The sequence below is a fragment of the Aedes albopictus genome, chromosome 3 (assembly GCF_035046485.1).
Source record: "Aedes albopictus strain Foshan chromosome 3, AalbF5, whole genome shotgun sequence".
Lineage (NCBI taxonomy): Eukaryota > Metazoa > Arthropoda > Insecta > Diptera > Culicidae > Aedes > Aedes albopictus.
The window spans coordinates 449,580,655-449,607,177 of record NC_085138.1 but is presented as its reverse complement, the minus strand read 5'-3'; the positions used below and the strand labels follow the sequence as shown (position 1 = coordinate 449,607,177).

Sequence of the window (26,523 nt, the reverse complement as noted above, 5' to 3'; positions counted from 1 at the left end):
CAACCGTTTGTTCCAAACTGCACGTTTGCGCCTTTTCCGATCAGCTTACCCACCGAGATGAGGTTCATTTCCAACTTAGATCCACGGTGAATGGTACCTTGACGGTACTTCGGATCTAATTTATTGGACTGATTAAGAGATATTAGACAAAGTGTATCTCGCTGATTTTCTTATCCATTTGTTAATCGATTCAAGATCTTTTGGCAGTTAACAAAAGATACAATATTCCAGAATATGTAAGCTATTTTTTAAAAAATTCACACAATATTCTGGTCTGGCATTTTTGGTAGTTTAGTCCATGGTCCATGATGCTATTTTGGAAACCAATCCACTAGATGCCAAATCCACAATATTTTCTAGAACTTTTGGTCCATCACACAAAATAAATAGGTTAAATACAAATAATACAACAATAGTTTTAATAAGTGTAAGAAGGGTTCTGTTCACCATAGGTGGATTAAATCGGGTTTTTTTTTTATAAAATTCCACCCAATATATACAAGATATAGAGAAAATTACCTATTCTCGGCCGTTTTGTTTTCTTCGTCTTTGGGGGTTTTTTGAAACCTATAGAACTCAGAGTTGGTCTCAAATCCTTCCCAACTAAGCTGAATTTTATGGCCAAGTTTCAGGCATTTTGGCTGACAAAAACCCCCCATGACGAAGAGAACAAATCTGCCGATAATACCCATTGTCACCCTATAAGATATTTGTCATTCTGAGCCATTTTGTGCAATGTTTACATTGAGATTTTCAATAAACAAAACAAAGATTTTGCTTCATGATGATGTATTTGATCTTAATTTGTCACATATAACCTTGAGGAGTTTGATTGCCGAGAAATAAATAAAATCGCTATAACTTTTTCTCCTGTTAAAAATTTCAAGTTAAGTCAAATGTTTTTCAGAGCTTATTATATGTTTAAGTCATAAATGGTCAAAATTTCATTGCAATCGGTTAATTGAATCCGAAAATATAACAGCTCAAAGTTGGCTCTCGGATAATTTTGCTTTTTTCAAGAATATTTATAACATCTTGCAGAATAGCCCGATCTTTTCCAAATTTTTACCACTGATACACAATTAGTTGATGAACTTACAGTAAGAATTTGAGAATATTTGATGCACTTTTCGGAAAGTTACAGTTTTTTGTAAAGTGAAATTTTTGCCTGTCCCTATCATTTTGTCTATCCCCTGTGTAACGTAGGATAATAAAGTGCAAGAGCATTTGATGCCGTTATAAAGTTACGTGTATGCCAGCAATAACTTCTGATCTTATTCTCATTGAGTGACGTAAATTACGTCACATAATTACGTAGTCATTGGCATAAAACATAGCAAAGCAATAGAGATGAGCAGATAACGTTCTTAAAGTTTTTCACATATTTTCAAATGAAAAAGGTTCACTTGATGTACACAACATCCGGAAAATAATTAAAACATTCACACAACGGAAAAACAAAATCCCCAAAGTTCATTAGTATTCTGAATTTTTAATGACCCCACACCGGCGTACTACCACCGCAGCGCACCGGCGAGAAGTGTGATGGGTTTCCCAACTTCCTTTATTGTCATTCCTCCTTTTTGAATCACCAGCACCAGCAAGAAGTAAGTGTAATTTAGCTAGGAGCGACCACCGCACCACACCGTGTGAGGAGAGCCACACGACAGAGGACCAAATCTGCTAAGCTTGATTCTTGCAAATGGTCTACGCCACGGCCTACAGCACCAATAGAAGGAGATGACCGAATGCATGAAATTCCAAAATGCATTATTATGCAGAATGTGTTCGGCTTCTTGCCACCTATTCTCGAGAGTGATTTCCATGTTTTAGTATAGTAGTTTACGGTATAATTCAGAATGGTTAAACTGGCCACGGGCTCCATTAAATGCATGGCAGTTTCAATTACTTGGAGTAGTTGTGTTTAATTTACATATTTGACAATGAATCACTAGTTCACTTGATTTTTCATTAACAGCAAAAACTAACACACAGTTCATCGGTTCATCTACGATAGTTGAATTGCACAGACCGCAGTGCTGAAAATGCCATTTTGACCTTTGTCATCGATTTTCTCAAAAAAGTGGCACTTGATATTCATGACGAATTTTTGAAGGGAAGTCAATGCCATTTACCCTAATATTTAAGAGCAGTTTTTCAGTTTTTAAGATTTCGAAATATTCTAGGCATCGATAAATTCTAAAGGTTCTTAATTATTATTGGACACAATTATTACAGTAATGCAACTTAGTGAAATTAAAATAAACATTGAACTAGTTATAATACTCAGCTATTTATTAACAACTAACATATTTTAATTCTTATGTCGATATATTCAAAAACAGTCGCAGCTCATGCACACTCGTTCGAAAGGAGTTATATAATCATTTCCATGGCATTCAGGTCTCCACAAAACGATCCACATTATTCCACCATCGAATGACATCTACATTCCAGCAAAAGAAAGAAATCATTAAGGAAATTCAATTACTCAATACACGATATCCAACCTTATGTTTTGCTCATGACCGGCATGACACAGCGTACGCGTGATTCTGCTTCGCAAATTTGCCGCTCCAAATCGAAGAATAATCCATATCCACATTCTCCCGCAATCAGTTGGCCCAAAAAACACGTCAGGTAGCGCTGGCAAGATTCTGGATGCGGAAAGAATACGCCTTCGTTTGCACCATTTGCGCAGTCAATGTCCTCCATCAGGGCGAGCGAGGAGTTAACCCTTACCAGAAGGATAAGCAATGCAAATAATCTAAGCATTTTGACTGTAAACTTCCTGCCGATGGCTTCCAGCGAACCGAGCGAATATTGAATAGCGACTATTTAACATATAAATCAATTCATGTCTCAAGAGCGAGTACATCTTCGCTGATAATTTTGAAGATAACGTTACACGATAATGAACATAGAAATGGAAGGTGTACGTACGAGTACACACGTGAATGGAGTCGAACAGAAACTGCTGCGCCAAAATGATAGATATAATCGAGAGCACAAAGTTGGTAGTTGAAGTGATACCTACGTTGTACAAAAGTAACATATGTGTTGGAATAGGTAGATCGGTTTTGTTACTGTTCGATTGCCTGTCTATAAGTAGCTTTCGAAATGAACAGTATGCACCAAAAAATGTAGCATGTTTATAAGTAGGTAATGCAGTTTTATAAAAGATTGAAAATATCAAAAGTAATAAACAAATATGTTTTTGTGATTAAGAGATTGTTTCACCAATGATTGAATTGCTATGAATAGAAAAATAAACACATTCAGCAATAACACTGTACAACATTTTTGAGGTCGTGTCAATTTAGGTAAACTTGCGAAATAATGTTGGGGTTTTGTTTGTTTACTTCGAAATTTTGTTTTATCGCACCAGAAAGGTTTTGATTATGAAATTTGTGTTATGTGATTATATTTTGCAATTTATTTAAAATTTCTACATGCTTTCTTCAAACAAAATGCTCCTGCCTGACCCTAAAAACTTTAGTGATCATATCGTGACTAGATTTTCAACATGGTGTAGTATATTTAATGGAGGAAGCTCGAAAGAAAATTTATTTTTAAAGTGGTTGTGATCGTAGTTCTCAACTGGTGCATATTTTAGCATGTTTATATTTGACTCAAATCTACACTGCATTTGCTATATCGTACAATTAATTATTATTGTCTCATTTACCGGTTTTAAGACATTCCCCGGAAGTAGAATAATCCTTTTGCAGATATCGGTTTTTTCTTATCAAATATTCTGGAAACTAATTAGAGGAAACTATTAAAATCTTATTAACTATTAGAAAAGGTTATTGAGTAATTAACTATCACGTGTTGAAGCCAACATGTGGGAGCGGACCTGATGTGGTGGTTAGAACACAAGACTATCACGCCGACCCGGGATCGAACCCCACTCTCGACATACTCACAAAATGTGGGTTCTTCCCTCGGAAGGGAAGTAAAGCGTGGGTCCCGAGATGAACTAGGCTAGGGTCTGGCTATCCGAAGTGATTCCGGTGGGTTACTGGGTCAGATCCGGTAAAAATGGTCCCAACTTACTTTCACAATTCAATGTCTTATACTAACTGCTGTAATTCCAGTTTCATTTCAACTAATGTTCATAATTTAGACCACTGTGATATTGTCCGAAGTATATTAGGGGATGTAACCTGTTGACCCATGTTTGGAATCTTCTCCAGAGCTCTCAGGGGACCGGTCCAAGCACTGTCAAGTTTTATTTTTCGTTAAAGTTTTGCAAAATATTCAATATTTGCAATATCAAACTTTAACATCTTCTAATACCAGTTACCAGTTACGGTTACTAGAAATTGTTTTGTGCGCATTAGCCACTAGGACAGTGCTTCCCAAACTGTGCGCCGCGGCACCCTGGTGCGCCGCGAACCTTTCCCAGGTGCGCCGCAGGATTTTCGCCTTTGTGACGAAACAAAAAAAAACAAACTCTTTATTTGTATTGCGGAACACCTTTAATTTTTTTTATTAGTAAAACTAGTGTCGCTCACATTTTTTTAATCTTTCCTGATTCTTCGATTGTTCCATAGGATTTCTGGTATCCTTTTTAAACATATCAATTGAAACCACATTTTAAAATTTCAAGTTTTTGAAATTGTTTTTGGAATTCTTAAGCTTCAGCTTAGCTTTTGATTTTACTATAACTTATCCAAAGTCTTTAATTTTAAGAACATTATTTACGTTCTTTTCAGAATAATTACAAGGTCTTCGGAACTGCTTAGCGGCATGCAGGTTTGTTGATCTGGTAGTGTGAAGAGCTAGCTTTGACCTTTTTTAACCGGACTGATCCATCAGTACTGCCGCAACCATGCTGAACTCGAATAAGTTCGGTTCATCAATGGGATTATATATGGCCAATCCAGGCCAAAAGGGTTAAGTTGAAATTTATGAATATAAGTTCAATCAAAGCCCACCTGGCAGGCCTTTACAATTTCCTCATGTGTCCCAGTTTGCCGAAATAAACCAAAATAAATAAAAGTGCTGTTTTGCAATTTCCGCAAAAAGTTGAAGCTTTGGTCAAGTTCTATGTAGTCATTTTAGTTCAATAAGAATTCTTTAATTATTGCTAACACTTAAGAATTTTTGGCTGAATTGTTTAAATTCAGCAGCTTGTTTTACCTTTACAATAAAGCTTCTTTATATTTTTAAAACTTCTATGATTTTTGAAATGTTACAAATATTTAAACTATCTTTGAGAAATTAATTTAAAAAAATAGTTTACCAAATATTGAATTCTGGAAACATGATATTAGAAAAGTGTTTCGCGATTTTGTCTTGCACACCGTAAAGTGAAAGTTACACAAAATTTAAAAAAAAAAACTGTTAAAAACTTTGGTGCGCCGCGACATTTTTGGAAAAGCCAAAGGGCGCCACGAAAGCAAAAAGTTTGGGAACCTCTGCACTAGGAGAACTGAACTGGTGATCCCCGGGGGAAAAACAGTAGAGCAAAAATTTGTCATCTTCCCATACAAGACAGACGATTTGAAATCGGTTTTTGTTCTACTTTCAAGCAAAGTTGCTCCCTTCTTCATCTCATTTTCCGTAATCAATGCTCAGATTGAGCTGAACATCTTCTATTTAAAATGTACGTTGAGCAAATATTCATGATTTTTGTTTTATTTTGTAAACTAGTGCAATTGGCATTGGTTCTTTTATAATTATTGCACTAAGGGCCTGGATCGTAATCTAGCGGAACAAAACTAATTACTCTGAAACTCTAGAGATTTTTTCAAGAATTTCTAGGGATTTCACCAGACATTTCTCCGAGAATTTCTCCTGGGATATCAAGAGGTTCCTCCAGTGATAGTTCCAATGCTGTTTTCAAGGATTCCTTCAGGAATTTCTCCACGGATTTTCAAATGGATATCAACAGAGATCCTTTTAGGTATTTCTGCAAATATTCCTTCAGAGATTTCTTCAGAAATTTCTCCATATATTGCTTCAAGAATTTCACTAGAGATTGCTCCAGTAATTCTTTCTGGAATAATTCCAAGTATTTCAGCAGGAATAGATTCCAGAAACCCTTTCAGAAAATTTTACCAGATATAATCTAAAAATTATTCCAGGAATTCCTTGAACATTGTACAAAACATTTTCTTGGGAGTCCATCTAAATATTCCAATAATAATTCATCCAGAAATAATTGCAAATATGGATTCCTTTATCATTTTTTTCCTATCCTATCTATTGAAATTTTTCCAGGAATTAGTTAAAAAAGCTTTCCTGGGATTTCCTAACGAACTCCTCATTCTTCATGGAAATTCCTCCAGGTTTTCCTTTAAGAATTTCTCCTGGGATTCACTCGGGAAATTCTTCTGTTATTCTTTCAGGAACAACTCCAGTACTTCCACCAGGAAATTTGTTGGCATTCTCTTTCTCCTTTTCCGCTAAGTATTGCTTCCGGGATTCCTTCTGGGGTTTCTTCAGAAACTCTTGCAGGGACTCCCTCAGAAACTGCTACAGGAATTCCTTAAGGAATTCCTCCCCAAACTCTTCTTAGGATTCCTTCAAGATTTCTCCAAGAGTTCCATCTGCGATTCCTTCAGGATTTTTTCCTGGGATTCCTCCTGGAATTCCTCAAGGGATTCCTTCACGAGTTTCACGAAATTCCTTTGGGAATTCATACAGGCGTTCTTTTAGGATCTCTTCCAGGGATTGCTATAGGAATCCCTCCAGAGATTTCTTCAAGAAATATTCCAAGGCTTCACTCAGGAATTCCTCCAGGAACTTTTTGGGGATTCCCTTAAGAATTCATCTTGAAATTGCTTCCGAGATTCCTTCTTCTGGAAACTGCTACAGAGATTTCTCCACAAACGCTTTTACGAATTCCTTCAGAGTTTCTCCAAGAATTCCATCAGCGATTTCTTCAGATATTGATCCTGGTATTCCTTTACGAATTCCTTCTTAATCCTCCTTTGGAATTAGGGTCATTTTTTGACCCAACCCGTATACTACGTCAGCGAGCTGCTGCCAACGTGATGCAAAAGAAAGGGTAAGAGATTGTCCCAGAAAATTCGTCAGGAATTCCTCCAGGACTTCTTCCAGGGATTCCTCAGGGAATTCCTTCAGGAATCCTCCAGGAATTCTTTTTTTATTCTTCAACCACTTAACCTAATTTACAGCCCTTTTTGTCCACTTGGGCCATGCGTGAGCGATTCTAATTGGCAGCTGCACTTGAACTTTTGTACATCGCCTAAATGTATTCTATTCTTATTCTACTATATCAAACTGGCAGCCTTTGCGCTGCTGTCAATTTCTACCCTGTCCATGGTAGAATGATGAGCACGAGGATGTTGATGTGCGGCTCTTGTTCCTTTTCCAGTCCGATTGGGGGTCCATTATGAGTTGCCGTTTCGCCGATATCCAATTATTCAGGTCCATTTGAGCTATGGAGCTCAGAAGAGGGTCAAGTGCCAGCTGCTCTCGGGGGGAAGAGCAACTGACGAAGTGCCGGGGCTGGGTTCGAACCCATGACCAACCACTTATGAAGTGAACGTGTAGCCACTACGCTACGGGCCCCGGCACCAGGAATTCTTGTAGAGATTCCTCCTGAAATACGCCAGAGATTGCTCTAGGAATTCCTCTAGAGATTTATCTGGGAGTTAGGATATCCTCCATGAATCCATCAAAGAATTGCTACAGGAATTCTTTCGCGGATTCCTCCAAGAATTCCTCCAGGGTTTCCTTCGTGCATCCTTTCAGGATTTCCTCCAGGGATTCCTTCAGGAATTGCTTCAGGGATTCCTTCAAGAATTCCACCAGGAATTCTCCTAGGGATTCCTACAATAGTTTATCCAAGAATTCTTCAAGAGATTCCTGCAAGGTTTTTTTTCTGAGACTCGTACAGAAATTCCTCCAAAGATTTCTCCATGATTCAGGGATTCCCCTAAGAATTCCACCAGGAATTCTCCTAGGCATTCTTCCAGGAATTTATCTAGGCATTCTTCCAGAGACTTCTCCAGGAATTCCTCCAAATATTCGTCCAGGAATGGCTTCAGGAACTCCTCCAGGATTTACTCCAGGAATTCCCCAGTAGTTCTTACAGGAGTTTCTCCTGGGATTGCTTCAGGATTTCTTCCTGAGATCCCTCCAGAAATTCATGCGGGCATTCCTCCATGAATTTCTCCAGGGTCACCTCGGAATTTCTCAAGCATTTTTTTTTCAGGAATTCTCTAGAGAAGAAATTCATCCAGTAATTCAGGGATTCCTCCAGGCTTTCCACCTGTGTTTTGTCCAGGAAATTCTCCAGGAACACCTCCAGGAAATTCTCCAGGAATTACTCCAGGAATTTCTTCAGGAATTCCTTCAGGTTCGACAGATATTTTTCCAGGCATTCTTCCAGAAATTCCTCCAGAGGTTCTCCAGGATTTGCTTCAGGAATTTCTCCACAAATTTCTTCAACGATTACCCCAGGGATTCCTTCAGGAATTCATTCGAGGATTTCTCCAGCAATTCCTCCAGAAATTCCTCTAGAGATTCCTCCAAGGATTGCTTCAGGGATTCCATCTGCAATTCCCACAGAAATACTTCTAGGGATTCTTCCAGGCATTCCTACAGGATTCTATCCAAGAACACCTCGAGGAATTCCACCAGGAATTCCTCCAGGAATTTCATCAGGAATTTCTCTAGGAATTGTTCCTGGACATCCTTGAGGAATTATGTCAGCAATTCCTCCAGGAATTTCTCCAGCAATTCCTCCAGGAATTTCTCCAGCAATTCCTCCAGGAATTTCTCCAGCAATTCCTCCAGGAATTTCTCCAGCAATTCCTCCAGGAATTTCTCCAGGAAATCCTCTAGGGATTTCTTTAGAGATTCTTCCAGAAAATTCTCCAAGAATACCTTCAGGAATTGCTTCAGGGATACCTCCAGTAGTTTCTCCAGGAAGTTTCCCAGAGATTCGTAAAGGAAATCATTCGAAGTTTTTCTGGAAATACTCCTGGAATTTCCCAAGGGATTTTTTTCAGAAATATCTCCAGGAATTCCTTAAAAAAATATTCAGAGATTGCTCCAGGAAATACGCTAAGAATTTGTGCAGAAGTTCCTCCTGGCATTCCCCCAGGGCTCTCTCTTGAGATTTTTCCAGGAATTGCTTCAGAGATTCCTCCGTAAATTCCTTCAGGGATTTCTCCAAGAATTCCTCAAAAGACTCCTTCAGAAATTTCAGAATTTTCTGTAGGCATTCTTCAGAAATTTTTCAAGGTATTGCTCCCGGAATTCCTCCAGGAATTGCTCTAAAAATCTTCCAATGAATTCTTCAGGAGTTCCAGGTGGGTGTTTCTTCAGAGATTTATTCAGGAAGTCTTCCAGGAATTGCTCTAAGAATTCATCCAGGAATTTCTTCAGTGATTCCTGCTAAGTCTCATCCAAGAGTTCCTCCAGGAATTACGCCTAGAATTTGTTCTGAATTTCCTCCTGCTATTCATCAAAAATTCATTCAGGAATTCCATCATAAATCTTTCAATCATGTTTTCCAGTGATGTACGCAAGAACTTCTCCAGGAATATCCGATGATTTTTTTGAAGTACTTCAAAAATTTCTAGAGCAATTCCTCCAGCGAATAGTATTTAAGGATAATATAAAAAGGATGCATACAGGAACCAGGAAATTATCCAGGTATTCTTCATCCAGGTATTCCAGCAGTTTCTTCAGAAGTTACTCAGGGATTCCTTTAGGAATTCTTACAATAAGCGAGACAATAAGTCCTCCAGGCATTCTTCCTAGCAACACATATGCCACAAAAGAGTCACTGTAGCACAGGTTTTGGTTGCACAGAAGTCACTGTGATTTACTTTAAACATATACAGCCATTCCATAGAAAAACGATATAGTGCATCTCCGATTGTCGTGAAACTTGGTGGGCTTGTAGTTCTTCGGCAATATTTAGACCCGTATTTTTTTATTTCGTCATTAGGGTGACCAATTTTCATATAGGGTGGTCCAAAAAATCAAGGTTTTTCAAAACTAAAATTTTAAACTTCTTTTTTTGTTTGAAAGCTATTGCATTGTAGTTTTCAGGAAAAATACGTTAAAGGGGCTAAAATGTAAAGAGTACTATAAAATATGCAAATATATTAGTTTTTTCACGTTTTCATGGTCTCGGGACCAAAGAGGTACCCTGGTTTTATATTTTTATCAAAAAATTCAGGAAATTTGGCGTAACATATCAAAAAATCAGAGATGTATGTTTTTTTAGTTTTTGAGATATGATTATATATCATCATCAGTACATCATCATTTTATCAATTTCATTGAATTTCTTTTGTTTTTATTTTTACAAATTAAGTTTGAAATTATTTTAGGATTTTCATTTTGCCATTTCAGAGCTGGAATTTTAAAATTTATCAACACATAAGCTTGGTTCTACCATCGCAAAACGAATGTTGACTCACTTCAATCAACATTACGACTATTGGGTCTAAGTGTCGTTATGAATTTTGTACAATGCTTCATGGTATAAACGAAATTGAAACTATGATCGTGATGTGACGTTTGAGTGTATTTTGGAAATTGGCGTAACAATGATTGTTTTCTATCGAACTAAAATCGAAGCGAATGTAAGTTGGAGTGACACAGAATACAAATGCACCACACAGATCATGCTTTAGTCATCATTTGACGACTCAAGTGATGAATCATGCAGAAGATTCCCAACAGGAAACAGTGTTAACTCGTTTCGGAGAAGGATTTTAAATATCGTTCGTTTGGGACAAACGCGCTAGAAAACAGCAATTAACACCTATGTGCATCCTTAAAGAAGCAACTAAATGTGCTTTTGTATAGCAAATTTAAGAACGCAGTGAACCACAAACTTTAGATTGACACAGCCAAATTGACGTTCATTTATATGTAACGGTGACCTATGCTTTTCAGCAATTGAGAAACTCCTTCAGTACAACTGAAGGTTTTATTATTTTCGATCCATGAATTGGTCATAATTGATTCCGCGCGTCGGCCACTGCTTATGTAGAACTCAATTACCTGTTGAAGCTCCAGCCAGTGACACCGTCAGCAGGCAGACGAACGCGATCAGTTTCATTTCTTCGACACTGTGCAGCACAACGGAAGTAACTTTATATCGAAGACCACGATCACATTTGACGACAACTCCTTCAACAGTCCTAAATCCAGTCACTGCTTATCATTCACAACATTCACCATGAAAATAACGATCGAGATCGAGAGTTTTGTTCATTTTATTTTCACCTTTCAATTCGAGAATGGTTTTTATAGTTTGAATACTGCTTCACTAAATCGATTGTCACGGAAAATTAGTTGAAACAATTTCAAAACTTCGCGCAATATGTCTTCGAGGTTGGTAAATCTGGTGCAACGATGATGAATAAATACATTCAGATACACATCTCTGTAGTTACAATTGATATTATTTTTGTTCGATTGAAAAGTGCTATCAAGATTCAGCTCTGCCACATTAATAAACTTGAAGAATATTTACGAATTGTACCTCGCCTATTTAAACCTGAAACAGGCAAAAATTCTGCAACCATTGAAATATTTATATCTGGTGCATCAAGAGCAGCAATAAACATTCGAGTGTCGCAATACAGTTCACGATTACCATCTTTCCGCGAAATTGAAAATGATTACTTCACACTATTGAAGGTGTTGGGTGACGAAGCCATGGCATACCCTACGAATGGAACGCTCAAGTAGTTGCTGCTCTACTCTGAGACATGATGAGTTAAACAATTGTATCATATGGATAGGGACGTTGTGCTTGGCGAGCTGTTTACGTCGACAAACGATATACATATACGAGCTTACGATGCACTACGTGAATGCTTGGCTTGTGATTTACTTTTCATGTTTTGCTACCGTTTGTAAATTGCTCAGCAAAAATAACTGAACTGAAATGAAGAAAACCTAATTTATATGCCATAAATCTCCATTTCCACATTTCCACTGTAGTCATTATTCTATTGTTCACGTTGAAGCGGATGTAATATATATCTATAAGTATCACTCATGACGTTTCCAGATTACGAATAAACACCACCAGCCTCGAAGACATCGTCGAAATATACGCTCGATACACATCAGTCACATCAGCTTGGTTGCTCGTTTTTGAGATATGGAGCTTCTGAGTACACAATAACAAATAGGTTTGATTGAAAAAAAAATGTCCACATCAAGGTTCACGTTCTGTGTTTCTCGTTGCCAAAGAGCGATTGCACAAATCTGTTCATATTTTAAAAGTTGACCTAACCGCCGCAACCATGGCAAGGGAAAAACAAGCATAAGGTTTTGACACGCTTAGCCGATGATTATTTTCGATTCTAAGGTAGTACACGAACTACGATTATTCATTCTCTTGGCATTCGATTCGAGGAATTTGTGTTTCAGCATCTGTTGACCATCGGATCAGGAAGCGTCATAGAGACGTCATTGAACCGAATGATTTGCTCAGCCTCATTTCAATTAGATATCAGTAATGGCTCGGGAATGCGATATTACGTCGCTTGGGTCAATTTTTTGTTTATGAACAGAGAGAAACTCAAAAACAAACAGGCACATACAGCGATGCGATGGTTTAAGCAGATATGCAATACCACTTTCGCGTACGTCCGCGGTTATCAACTCCTATAGCATCCGTAAACGAACGAATCTTTCACTACTGATTTATGTTCGATGTGTATTGAAGCGTAAATTAAAGAAACACAAACGATATTATGGCACAATAAACCGAAACTGTTCGTACTACTTCACAAGGTTGATTTTAACCAATCTGTTCTTCAGAGCCCTATCCGTCTTATTAGAGCGATAGTATGAAACTAAATAGGTCCGCTAAGTCAACCAGCCTGACGCCAACTGTGGTCTGCGCTATACACATATGGTAATCCATAATACAGAAACGGTGCGCACTTCAAGGTGCACACTTTCAAGCGTCATGCGCCATGCGTACACGTTCAGCAGCAGTTGTATGGTGGTAAAATTATATCTTCATAGTGATCGTCGTTCATATCGTAACATTGGACTAACACCAACATATTTCACGTGCTTAGGTCATCGCTTTGCTTGCAAAAACAACCAATGTTTACAATTCTTCGTTCATATGAAAATGTGGCTTTGCGTGTAGTGATAAAAACCACATAAATTGGTATTGGTAAGCTACTACTACGATATATGCAGCGAAACTACAAGGCATTATTTCGACTGTATTTTGTTGATTCTATACGAACGAGATAATGCAGTTCTAGATCTTCGAAGTGACTATCAATTAACACTACCGTAAAACGATGTGAGACAGTACAAGTATGGTAAAACAAAAGAATTAAATTAAAATAAAACATGTAACATAAGAAAACTTAAATAGCAATAAAAAAAATATAGAACATACCTTTGGGGATTCCTTATGCCCTCGCACTATAGTGGCTTCTGTTGGTTAAACAAGAACAAACAAATTTATATTGAGGGTATTGAATAACGATTGAAACAACATTAAGTTGACTCGTGATTCATCAGTTTCAACATACCATAACTACCCCTTGGAGTAACGGTATAGTCCTCATCGAACTCTAGCTCTGATTTAACTAAGTTAGCTACGTTCAGTTGACATTCCTACACGAGAGAGAATCATTTTAGTGCTGTCTAGAAATCAAGAACTCAAACATGTACTCAAACGAATCCTACCTGCATATTCCTAAAATCCCACTTGACGATGGATCTGGACTTGCAAAGTTGCATCCGGTTCCAGCATTTGCATTTTCGGTTCACAATTTCGCAGCCCGGTTCCACAACGATTGTCTCGGTACAGTTTTTGAAATGGTCCACATCGGTCTCGTTGTGCGTTGGAATATCTGAAACGTGTGGTATGTTTTTGAAACCAAAAGTTAATGAAATTCTGGTGTTCTTTGGTTGGGTGTAGTTTACAGTAATTTGCTAATTTACAAATTCCATTCTTATACAATATTTAAAATTATATGGAACAATTCAAAAATTGAAACTAATTTGGAAAAGAACTTTTTTTTATAAACGGATATAAATGAAAACGAAGCTTTTAATTACCTAAACATATTCCAGATCCTCCGACAGGTATTTTGGACACGCAGCTCAACGGAGGCTCACACGTACCGGAAAAGCCTCCAGGACCGCCACATGCTTCGCCGAATGTGCGAGCACAAACCTTGCAGCACCTGTAAATGTGAATATGAACATAAAAATAATTGATTACATCCCAAATCTACGAGAAGCAAAAAAAAACATTCGCGGTTCATGTCACAAATATAGTTGCTTTCCATAGCGTAGATTAATAGCTTTCAACTATGTGAATAGACAGAAAGTGTACGTAAATCTAAAAACGTTCATTCTATGATTCCCTTGCCAAGGGAATGTGATCAAAAATGCCAAAACGGCCCGCCTTCAGCATGGGGAGATGAGCTTGATACACCAACAACCATGCGTCTCCATTGTGTACCAAACTGTTCAGCAACAAAAGATTGAAAACAAAATGAAAAGGCTATGGGTACGCTTCTTCAGCCTATGCCTATTCAAAAAACAGAACCGATTGATTCCGTTTTTTTTCTAACAAACAACAAACAAACTAACAGTTCTAACAAAAAAAGAAAGAAAACGAAACAAATAGCGATTATTAGATTTGCTTTCGATAGGACGAAAATAGGAGCACTTTGCTTAACCCTCCTTTGGCTTTAGGGTAATTCTTGAACCAAGCCATACACTGCCTGAGCGAGCTGCTTCCAACGTGATGCAAAAGGAAGGTTAAGATGAGATCCGTTCATTTAGTAAATCTTACAAACAAGCAAAAATATCTCAAATTAGATAGACAATTTAAATACGATGAATTTCCATAAGTGCCAGTCTTCTAGAAGATGCCATTTTTAGCACATAGGGTATTTAAATCAATTGTGGGCGACTTAGTAGATGAAATTTGTTCAGATCGTTATAACAGTATGATATCATAATTGAATTGGCACGGTAAAGTCTGGGTAACACGTAATACGCACCCATATTAAGGTCCTCGTGACACCAGCCGGGCTGTAAGCAGCCTTAACCCTAAAAAGGATACCTTCATGGCCTCAGTTTCGTCACCTCGCTGAGTGTGTTCCATCAAAGACGAGCTCTGAAAGGCCCCCCGATGGAACTTTTGGTTGTATGCTGACACTTGACAGGAGTGACAGGAAAGGATTACATTCAACCACTTAACCTCATTTTCAGCTGTTTTGCCCACTAGGGCACTGCGCGAGCGATTCCAATTGGCGGCAGCACTTACACTTTGTACAGCGCCTAAATGTATTCTATTGTAATTTCACTAATTCTAATTCGAACTGGTAGCCTTTGCGCTGCTGTCACTTTTCTACCCTGTCCATGGTAGAATGATGAGCACGTTGTTGCTGTGTGGCTCTTGTTCCATTTCCAGTCCGATTGGGGGACCATTATGAGTTTCCGTTAGCCGATATCCAAGTTTCCGGGTCCGTTAGAGCATACGCTCAGAAGAGGGTCAGGCTTCTCTCGGGGGGAAGAGCAACTGACGAAAAATTGCAAGTGCCGGGGCTGGGATCGAACCCATGACCATCCACTTATGAAGTGAACGTGTAGCCACTACGCTACGGGCCCCGGCCACAAAGTATGTTAACAGTTTCCAAACACATATTTCAAAGCTTTCACAAAACTGAGAGTCTGGGGAACCTCAAAGCTAAAAATAGATTACGCTTTCCACATTCCATAGTCGTACGAAAGCGTAGCTTTCAATTATTCTCGCTCTCACTGAGTCCCGTTGGTGTAGGGGCTATAGGCTGCGACCGGCAATCACTCGATCAGGGTTCGAGACCCGCTGGGCGCAATAGTTGAAAACATGGGTTGTGACTTATAAGATATTTTTTTCAATTGCTGACGATGTCGGTAAAGTAGATTTTTGCTATTTTCGTCGATAAAATAGCTATGAATGATAACTAATTGATAATAAAATCTGTTATCATCAGCTGTATTTTTTCATGTTGATAACTAAATGCAATAGGGGGCATCCATAAAGTACGTCACGCTTAAAGGGGGGAGGGGGGTTCTGAAAAGTGTGACAAGCAATGTATTGAGTATAAGAAAAACCCGTACGAAGGGGGGAGGGGGGGTTGAAAGTTCCCATTTTTTGCGTGACGTACTAAATGGATGCCCCATAGGGGTCTTCAGTTAGCCTAGTGGTTAAGTCTATGGATCGCCAATCCGGAGACGGCGGGTTCGATTCCCGTTCCGGTCGGGAAAATTTTCTCGACTCCCTGAGCATAGAGTATCATTGTACTTGCCTCACAGTATACAAATTCATGCAATGGCAGACAAAGAAAGCCCTTCAATTGATAACTGTGGAAGTGCTCAAAGAACACTAAGTTGAAGCGAGGCAGGCCAAGTCCCAGCGGGGACGTAGAGCCATAAAGAAGAAGAAGAAGAACTAAATGCAATGTAAAACAAATTATTGTATAACACAATTAGTAATCAACTTGAACTCAATGATAACTTCTACTTATCATGTTTGTATTCGAGAAGTAAATTTGAGTTACCATTTTTGTTATGTTGGCTCTTAATTCAACCTACATGATAACAAACTCAATTATCAAACGAATGATAACCAGGTAACAGAACTTGTTATCATTTTGTTATTCACCTTTGCACACTGCGTTGTGCAATATCGTCAGCAGGGCGCTAGTATGAAACGTCAAACGCAAAGAATAACGATGCGCGCGCCTCTGGTTGTGAAAGCCACAACTATGAATTAAAAATGATCGTGGTCGATGGAAATTTCGCCAGTGTTACGTCTGTTTGTCTTTGACCAAATGCTTCAGTAAACATTCAGTCTGTGGGAAGCCCACTTCAAACATTTATTACATTATGTTATGCTTTGTTTATTGTTTGTTTAAGATTCCTAATTATTCTACTCTGCTTCAATTTTTGAAAAATAAAACTACTGTTGCGAACAGATTATTATGCTTCATTTTGTTATTTATTAACCCTAGTAGGATATTGGATTGGGCTGCAAAACGGTGAGTCGATAAGGAGAGCGTGCAATATAGCTCTGGTCCTCACAAGTTCCTACCTCATGCTTCCACGGGTCAAACGATGACAAAGACCGCCAGCTAAGAGTTGTGTGCTTAGCTGGTAGCGCAGCCTGGGCACTGTTGTCCTTCTGACTTCAGCTAGATTGAGGAGGTACGAGCGTCTGTTCACCAAGGAGGTGCGGCTCAAACAGCGTCTGGCATCCAGCGGCTGAATAAGAAACGCTGCACCACGCCCAGCTAGATCCAAGGTGGTAGCCCCATCAGCGTGGTCGTCCCAGTGTTGGTTGGGACGTTAAACAGAACTGGCACGATGGCCCTCCGGCGAGACAGGAGTGTTGGCGTAGGCCCAATAAGCCACCCGTAAAAATCCCCATTGCGAATAACATAGGAGAAAATACGACTCGATACAATCGGCAAAGACCCACGCGACGAAATAAGGACTACGATTGGAAACTTGGAACATGGAATTGCAAGTCACTAGGTTTCGCAGGATGTGACAGGATAATCTACGACGAACTACATCCCCGCAACTTCGACATCGTGGCGTTGCAGGAACTTTGTTGGACTGGACAGAAAGTGTGGAAAAGCGGGCATCGAGCGGCTACCTTCTACCAAAGCTGTGGCACCACCAATGAACTGGGAACAGGATTTATAGTGTTGGGCAAGATGCGACAACGTGTGATCGGGTGGCAGCCGATCAACGCAAGGATGTGCATGTTGAGAGTTAAGGGCCGTTTCTTCAACTACAGCATCACCAACGTCCACTGCCCACACGAAGGGAGACCCGATGACGAGAAAGAGTTAGACGCGCAGTTAGAGCAAACGTACGATGGTTGCTCGCCGCGTGACGTGAAAATCGTTGTCGGCGACATGAACGCGCAGGTAGGAAAGGAGGAAATGTACAGACCGGCAATCGGGCGAAACAGCCTGCACGCCGTATCGAATGATAACGGCCAGCGATGCGTAAACTTTGCAGCCTCCCGTGGTATGGTAGTCCGAAGCACCTTCTTTCCCCGCAAAGATATCCACAAAGCCACCTGGAAATCACCCGACCACCAAACAGAAAACCAAATCGACCACGTTCTAATCGACGGTAAATTCTTCTCGGATATAACCAACGTCCGCACATACCGCAGTGCGAATATAGATTCGGATCACTACTTAGTCGCTGTATGCATGCGCTCAAAACTTTCGACAGTTATCACCACGCGTCGAAGTCGAACGCCGCGGCTCAACATCGAGCAACTTCGTAACGTAGAAGTGGCTCAAGACTACGCGCAGCAGTTAGCAGTGGCCCTACCAACGGAAGAGCAGCTTGGCGCAGCTACACTTGAAGATGGCTGGAGGGACATCCGATCCGCCATAGGTAGTACCTCGGCTACAGCACTAGGCTTCGCGACTCCGAATCACAGAAACGACTGGTACGACGGCGAATGTGAGCAGTTGAAAAACGAGAAGAATGCAGCATGGGCGAGAATGCTGCAACACCGTACGAGAGCGAATGAGGCGCGTTACAAACAGGCGCGGAACAGGCAGAACTCAGTCTTCCGGATGAATAAGCGCCAGCAGGAAGAACGAGATCGCGAAGCGATGGAAGAGCTGTACCGCGCTAAGGACACACGAAAGTTCTACGAGAAGCTGAACCGCTCGCGCAGAGGCTTTGTGCCACAAGCCGACATGTGCCGAGATAATCACGGGAATATTCTCACGAGCGAGCGTGAGGTGGTCGAGAGGTGGCGGCAGCATTACGATGAGCACCTCAATGGCGACGTTGCAAGTACCGAAGGTGGCGTGGTAACAGATCTAGGAGTATGTGCACAGGACGAAAGACTTCCGGCCCCTGACCTTCAAGAGATTGAGGAGGAGATTGGCCGGTTGAAAAACAACAAAGCCGCTGGAGCAGATCAACTACCAAGCGAGCTTCTAAAATACGGTGGAGAAGCACTGGTGAGAGCACTACACTGGGTCATTACCAAGATTTGGGAGGAGGAAGTATTACCGGAGGAATGGATGGAAGGTATCGTGTGACCCATCTACAAAAAGGGCGACAAGTTGGATTGCGGAAACTACCGCGCGATCACACTACTGAGCGCTGCCTACAAGATACTCTCCCAAATTTTATGCCGCCGTCTATCACCGATTGCAAGAGAGTTCGTGGGGCAATATCAGGCTGGATTCATGGGTGAACGCGCTACAACGGACCAGATGTTCGCCATCCGCCAGGTGTTGCAGAAATGCCGCGAATACAACGTGCCCACACATCACTTGTTCATCGATTTCAAATCGGCGTATGATACAATCGATCGAGAACAGCTATGGCAGATTATGCACGAATACGGATTCCCGGATAAACTGATACGGTTGATCAAGGCGACGATGGATCGAGTGATGTGCGTAGTTCGAGTATCAGGGACACTCTCGAGTGCCTTCGAATCTCGCAGAGGGTTACGGCAAGGTGATGGTCTTTCGTGCTTGCTGTTCAACATTGCTTTGGAGGGTGTAATAAGAAGAGCGGGGATAAACACGAGTGGGACGATTTTCACGAAGTCCGTTCAGCTGCTTGGTTTCGCCGATGATATTGATATTATTGCTCGTAAATTTGAGACGATGGCGGAAACGTACATCCGACTAAAGAGGGAAGCCAGGCGAATCGGATTAGTCATTAATGTGTCGAAGACAAAGTACATGATGGCAAAGGGCTCCAGGGAGGAATCACCGCGCCCGCCACCCCGAATTCATATCGACGGTGATGAAATCGAGGCGGTTGAAGAATTCGTGTACTTGGGCTCATTGGTGACCGACGACAACGACACCAGCAGAGAAATTCAGAGGCGCATTGTGGCAGGAAATCGTGCCTACTTTGGGCTCCGCAGAACTCTACGATCGAATAAAGTTCGCCGTAACACGAAGTTAACCATCTACAAAACGTTGATTAGACCGGTCGTCCTCTATGGGCACGAAACATGGACCCTACGTGCAGAGGACCAACGCGCCCTTGGAGTTTTCGAACGGAAGGTGTTGCGTACCATCTACGGCGGAGTGCAGATGGAAGACGGGACTTGGAGAAGGCGAATGAATCACGAGCTGCATCAGCTGCTGGGAGAACCAACCATCGTCCATACCGCGAAAATCGGGAGGCTACGGTGGGCGGGTCACGTCATCAGGATGTCGGATAGCAACCCGACTAAAATGGTTCTCGAGAGTCATCCGACCGGTACAAGAAGACGTGGAGCGCAGCGAGCTAGGTGGGTCGACCAAGTGGAGGACGATCTGCGGACCCTACGCAGAGTGCGGAACTGGAGACAAACAGCCATCCAGCCATGGACCGAGTGGAATGGAGGCGGCTACTATGTACAGCAGAGGCCACCCCGGCCTTAGCCTGACCGAAACGAAACAAAGGATATTGGATAGGAGGGGTTAAAAATGTTATTTATCCTCAAGGACACGTTTGATAGAGTACAAAGATGGCCGCCATAATAGTCGCCTTGCAATTCATTCTAATTTTCAAGAGCACAAATCTGATTATCTAGTAGACTGTTACACACTAAGATTTTTTTGCCGAATCTCGGCAAAACAATTGCCGAGAATGGCACCGCTGAGTGCTCGGCAACCAGCTCGCCAAAAACTTAATTTGCCGGGATCTCGGCAATCGCAAATTTGATGTTTGTCCTAAAATTTGCTGAGAATCTCGGCAAAAACATCTACTGAACTTTGCCATTTGGGTTTGTTTTTATTGTATGCACAAAAGCAAAATGAAAAAAAAAGCACAAAATCAAAATTCGAATCAGGACAAAACCACTGCAAATTTTATTGTTTTATTCATCAAATGTAGCACTTTGAACACTTTGAAGAACCAGTTTTTTTGTTTTATTGTCGGTAAAAGCCATTAACTTTTCATAACAGTCCAAACTCCAAACAACGACTTCGGCGGTCAAATGGTCACTCTGAATAATCTCTCCCCGGACTAGCAGCATCTTGCGTTCTGTAAAAAGCAATAGATTTCAATACTCACATAGCATTTTCAACTTACTTGTAGAGGAATCCGATAAATACGTTTATTCTACGAACTCTGATCAGCTCTTTCCGATATTTTACCGTTTTCCAGCGCAATCTCCGGCTATATTTCTTTTCCACTCTAAGAAACTGTGGCGACGGCAGTGACAAGTATGAAAAAAAAATACAGAAAAATTGACAAGTAAATTGCCGAAACTCGACAAAGGAGATACACCATGCCGAAGATTCAGTGAACTTTTTTGCTGAGATCAGTATTTTTTTTGTTTGCCGACTAGTTCAGCAAAAACAAATGTCAAATTCCAATTGGGTTTTTAAATTTTGAAAAATGTATTGATTTTTCGATTCTATTAGAAAGAGCACCTTTTTCTGAGCCACTATGATTTTTTTCAGATTTTTAGAACTTTATTTTGATACCTAAAATCAGTTTCAAAGAGATTTTTTGAAATCACCTTTTGACAGCTGGGCAACTGCTTGACAGCTCCGCCCAGTACAAAATACGACAAGGGGTGATTCGACAAATCGCTCCCATACAAACTTCAAGTTTATTTTTAAATAGGTTCCCGGGCTCCAAAAATCATGAAAATTTGGATTTCGGCTCAGTTTGACATGCAGATTCAGAATATGGAATTATCTCAACACCCCTAAAGAAGCCAATTTGTAAATATAAGTTACTGATATTTCGGCAACTACTTTTGGTCAATCTCGGAAAAATGACTTTGGTTGCCGAAATATCAGCAAAATCGCGGTTTGCCGATTCAGGAGCATTTTTTTCTGCCGAGCTCAAGATTATTTTTTAAGTGTGTACGTTTAACGGATCTGTAGATTTGTGCTCGCAAAATCGAGAGGGTAAACGCATTATTTAGAAAGTGGACGCGAGGAATCTTCATCTAAATTGTAGCAGCAAATTTGATTTAAAAGATATTAATTGATTTTTTTTTATTGTTATTTTTAATGTTCAGTGAGCTCATTTAGTACTAATGCTGTCAAGAATAGCCAGGGCCGGATTTATAAATGGGGGGGGGTCATAGTGTTTTGGGGGCCATCTTTCTAACTCTTTTGTTCATATGTGTCCTCGTGGCATAATGATCCAAAGATTTAAGTGTGATCATTGAAAAGTTTGAAGCTGTTTTCTGAGGCAACTTATCTTCTAACTTTTCTCGTTAAAAAGGAATTTCGCGGAGAATCAATAGTAGATATAACCGAGAAATTTCTTGAACGAAATTGTAGCTGTTTTTTTTTTGTAAAAGCTCTGGTGGAATACTTGGTGCAACTTCGAGGGATTTGCTGGTCGACATGTTTGTGGATCTTAAGTATACCAATTGCCAGGAGAGGGATTTCTAGTGACTTCACAAAACAATTTTTAACAAAACTTCAGCGAAACTTCATGAAGAATTGAAAATACTATTGTTTTAAGTGAAAATTGTAATGGAAATAGTTACAGAAATTTTAGCAGAAATGCATGATGAGGTCCTGATATAACTTCTGTGAAATTCCTAGAAAATTATTGGTGGAAATCTCAGACAAAATTCTAGCCAATTTTTACAGAAAATGTTTGCAAAACTATTTAAAATTTTTCACGAACTGCTAGACTTTTTACACAGTTTTCTTGATCTCCTCAAGGAATTTGCCAGAAGTTCGCAATATTCACTACATCCTTAGTTAAGGAATGAAATCTCAAGCATATTATTCTAAAACAATTTGGAGCAAATCTCTTCAACATAACCTACCTAAAATGCTCTTCTAAAATGTTTTGACATTTTCTGGAATTCGATTTAAATAGATCCTAGGTTTAGTATGTACCACCAAACCTTGAAATTCCAAAAGCTTTTCTAAATTCCAATGGAAATTCATTAAATTTCTCTAAGAATTCTGCAGATAACGCTTTGAAACATGTTCAAGAATTTTCAGTAACGACTTTCGATTCTTTTTTGTTTTGAGGTCCTGCAGATTTCAGGCAAAGATTGCCTCGAGAGTCTTTCTTCGTATGGGAGTGGAACTCGCGAGAGCTTTTTGAGTGTCAGTGGACGTGAAACCACAACAAACAATTATGAGGGTTGGACGACCTCCTCGCTGTGCGACAAGCTCGCGCTCGGTGCTGTTGAGGATTTGCGTTGTGATTTCTTAGTTTGATTTTTCTCCTCAGAAAATCGCCGAAATCGCTTGCTCATTTCCTAGCGAGGGAGTTTCTGTCAATCCTGGGTATAAGGGACCATTTTGTTGATTTTAAGACAAACATTCCAAAAAATTATTCAGATTTCAAGGTTTAAGGAACTTTTTAAGTTAGTTTTTTCGATGATTTGAAAAAGTACAATAAATCGGTGTCTCCATGAAACTTCATGCATTTTGTATGGGATTAAATATTCGTGAAACTAATTCATCTCATTACTCAAAAGTGGGGTTTTCCACTTACTACACCCCTTTGCTTCTAACCCCCTCATTTAGTTTTGTGTAGTGAGATTTTATGGGGCACCTAAAATGTGTGGGCCCGGGGTTGTGGCCACCCTGGCTCCCCTCTGAATCCAGTCCTGAGAATAGCATAACGTGGAGGTGTAAAAATTGTATGAATTATCAGCAAACACTTACCTGCATGGGTCCCATACTATGTATCCTTTACCGGGGCAGTCTTCCGATCTAATAATGTCACACTCATTTGGATTACACACACACTTAAGCGCAAAAGCTCTCACATCGAGAACCAGCAGAAAATATATCATAAACTTCACTATAGTATCAAACTGTGATATGTTGGAAAATACGCTTCTGATCGCACTACGTAGTTTCATTGCAATGAAATCCATTCTACTAAATTTCTACTAGCACAATTCCATTCAACCAAAGAAACCGAAAACTTCCGGTACTATGACTTTTCACGGCACTGTCATGTTTGCTCTTGATGTTCACTTTGTTAGTTTATTCTCGATCGAGACGTGTAGCCAGTTTCCATATTCAAACCATTTGGATGCTTAGGAATCCAAAAGCACATTATTTGGTTGGACAACCTGCAAGAAATAAAATGAAAGTAGATACGTGAATTTCTTGTGCGCCACTTTAAGGGTCAAAACATTGACATGCTTATAATTTGACATTTTTGGAATTTCTACATGAATAAAACAGCCGTTTTATGCTACAGTTTTATTGTATTCTGACTTCAGCCTGATATTTGAAAACATGATAATACACCAGACTTAAACGTAACATTAATATCTAATGTCTTATCGATGTAAAATTATGTACGCATAAGCATCAAGATACATTTTAAGATCTAATATTACATCAAAACCAACGTCATTACAATATCGATGTTTACTTATGTGATTATTCATCAAGACACAACTGAAAAATTTCCGTTCTAATGTCGTAGTGATGTCAATCGATATACCGACTTATAAAAATGAGATAGATGTATCTTTCTAAAAACGTTATAAACATTTGGATGACAACAAAATATATAAATTGTTTGACCTAACAGCTTTGCTGATGTTTTGCTAGTTGATTCTTATTAAATTAACTTGAACAGTCGATCCTATTACAAATAGAAAAGTTTTGAATACTATTACATTCACTACATGTATGGACAAAAATATACATATTGGAACAGTAATCGTTTTTTATATTAAGCAAAAGTATTTTCATTGTTCAAAAAACAAAGCGGATTAAGATTGGTCCAGTGCTCGCAATTATTTTGATGACACATCATAACTGCCATCATATAATCGCATACTCGAGCCATTTTTGCTTGCATATGGCAAATGCCAGAGCACCAGTTGAAAGGACAACAAATAAAAGTATCATGTACACCCAACCATAGAGGCGGCGGCGGAGGCAGACTGAACTGAAAGAGATGCGGATCGGAAACTACAAACGAAACTGTGCATAAACGTATCCCGGAAGTGACATTCTTTGAGATAGAAGAACGAAAATCTTTTGACTATGCACACTGAATCCAACAACCTTGCCTGCAGTAGCATCCGGTTATGAATCAAAAAAAAAAAAATGCTGCATATCAATCAATGATACAATGTTGAGCTTTGAATGTATGATAAATCTGAAATGACCTAGTTATTATTTGATATTCACAACTGTTGCCAAAGTTAAGCTTCAGCAAATTACTTGAAATTTGTTAAATTATTTATTCATTTGTTATCAGATGATTGAAAACAATCAAGTTTTATGGTTTGATGTTGTATATACCTATGTACTTCAAAGTAAGTTATCGTAATAAACGTTGTTTATATATTACATAAATCTTACCAAGAGTGCGTCTTGAGTTTTTACAGCAATGTAATCCATAATGTTATCTAGAAACACCTTTTCTATGATTTATGGTCGTTTGTGCTTCATCAACCACAAAAGTATGTTATCATATTTAAGTAATTCTTATTGCGACTGTTTTGCACTTTTTGAGAATAATCAATAATCCAGAAACAACAGCAATTATTTTCCACTTATTCCACAGTCGTCAAACGTCACATGCACATCCTAAATCCATTTAAGATTCTAATGGTTTCCAATGAAAATCACATCAATTCCTGTTTATTCCACCCCACGGCACTCTTTATTCCAGCTTGTCACATACTGGATAAACAATTAACACGGCTTTTCCGTACGACGCGGTTTATATAATCAACTTGTAGCTAACTTCCTCGAACAATTAATTCAGTTTTGCATTCTTCTGCGACAGCGGCCTGAGTTAAAATGAATCAATCGGTCGAAAATGCGATGCCACCGAGAGTTCAAAGTTTTACCACTGACTGCTGCTGCTCAAAGGAAACAACAATGAAGCATAAACAGGAGAGCGGTGGCCTGCATTTTCCCAAACATGAGTAGATACGCTTTTCCCAAACAAGTGGAATCTTCTCGCGTGCTCTGTGTTCTAGGGAACGCATGCGCTACCAAAAAAACATAGGAGATGACGAGGAAATATTTGGAAACCTTTGGAATAAGCGTTTTATTGTCATTTTGAGGTTGGTGACATTTTTCAATGAAGAGGCAAATCTTTCACGCATATTCTCAACAACTGTTTCATGTGTTCAACAGGGTTCTCCTATTTTCATCCTTCTACTCCATATACAGATTTTTCAATCTTTCAACCGTCATTAGATTTTCTAGTTTCCCGTCCGTTTTTATCTGGAAAACCATAGTTTAAAACTAGTGATCGGGATTCGGATCTCTTTCGGCTACTGATGTCTCGTTACAGTCTAAAGTTTAAAAACATCGCTTTAAACATTACTTAAGGTGAAACGGGACGCCGTGTTATTTTTCCTATCTTGCCTCTCTTTCTAACAATTTGCCTCGCGATTTTGAAGATGGTAATCTCGAGTTCTATTGCACTGAAGATGATGAAAAACAATCAGCATGTGCAGTGCAAGTGAGCATACACAATGATAGGTTTTTGTTGCAAAATATGAAGCAGAATCTGAGATTACCATCTTAGTAGCAACAGAGCAATGGCGGATATTTACCC

The 26,523-nt window shown here is 39.6% G+C and overlaps 1 protein-coding gene across 7 annotated transcripts in view; it reads right to left on the bottom strand.

The window, feature by feature from the left end:
- Positions 1–25,826, bottom strand: part of LOC109425782 (cysteine-rich motor neuron 1 protein) — a 34,033-nt gene extending 8,207 nt beyond the window's left edge. Inside the window, exons 1-6 of one of the 7 annotated variants that reach the window (XM_029864595.2) lie at positions 25,311–25,826; positions 23,643–24,058; positions 14,053–14,180; positions 13,678–13,844; positions 13,521–13,605; positions 13,385–13,422 (exon numbers count right to left, since the gene is read on the bottom strand). In XM_029864595.2, coding sequence (XP_029720455.1) covers positions 13,385–13,422; positions 13,521–13,605; positions 13,678–13,844; positions 14,053–14,180; positions 23,643–23,857 — 633 coding nt within the window. In that variant the 5' untranslated portion in view covers positions 23,858–24,058; positions 25,311–25,826. Of the gene's footprint in view, positions 1–11,007; positions 12,867–13,384; positions 13,423–13,520; positions 13,606–13,677; positions 13,845–14,052; positions 14,181–23,642; positions 24,059–25,310 lie in introns of those variants that run through there. The other 6 variants (XM_019701106.3, XM_062856778.1, XM_019701110.3 and 3 more) reach the window with 6 other exon arrangements.
- Positions 25,827–26,523: the final 697 nt, after the last annotated feature.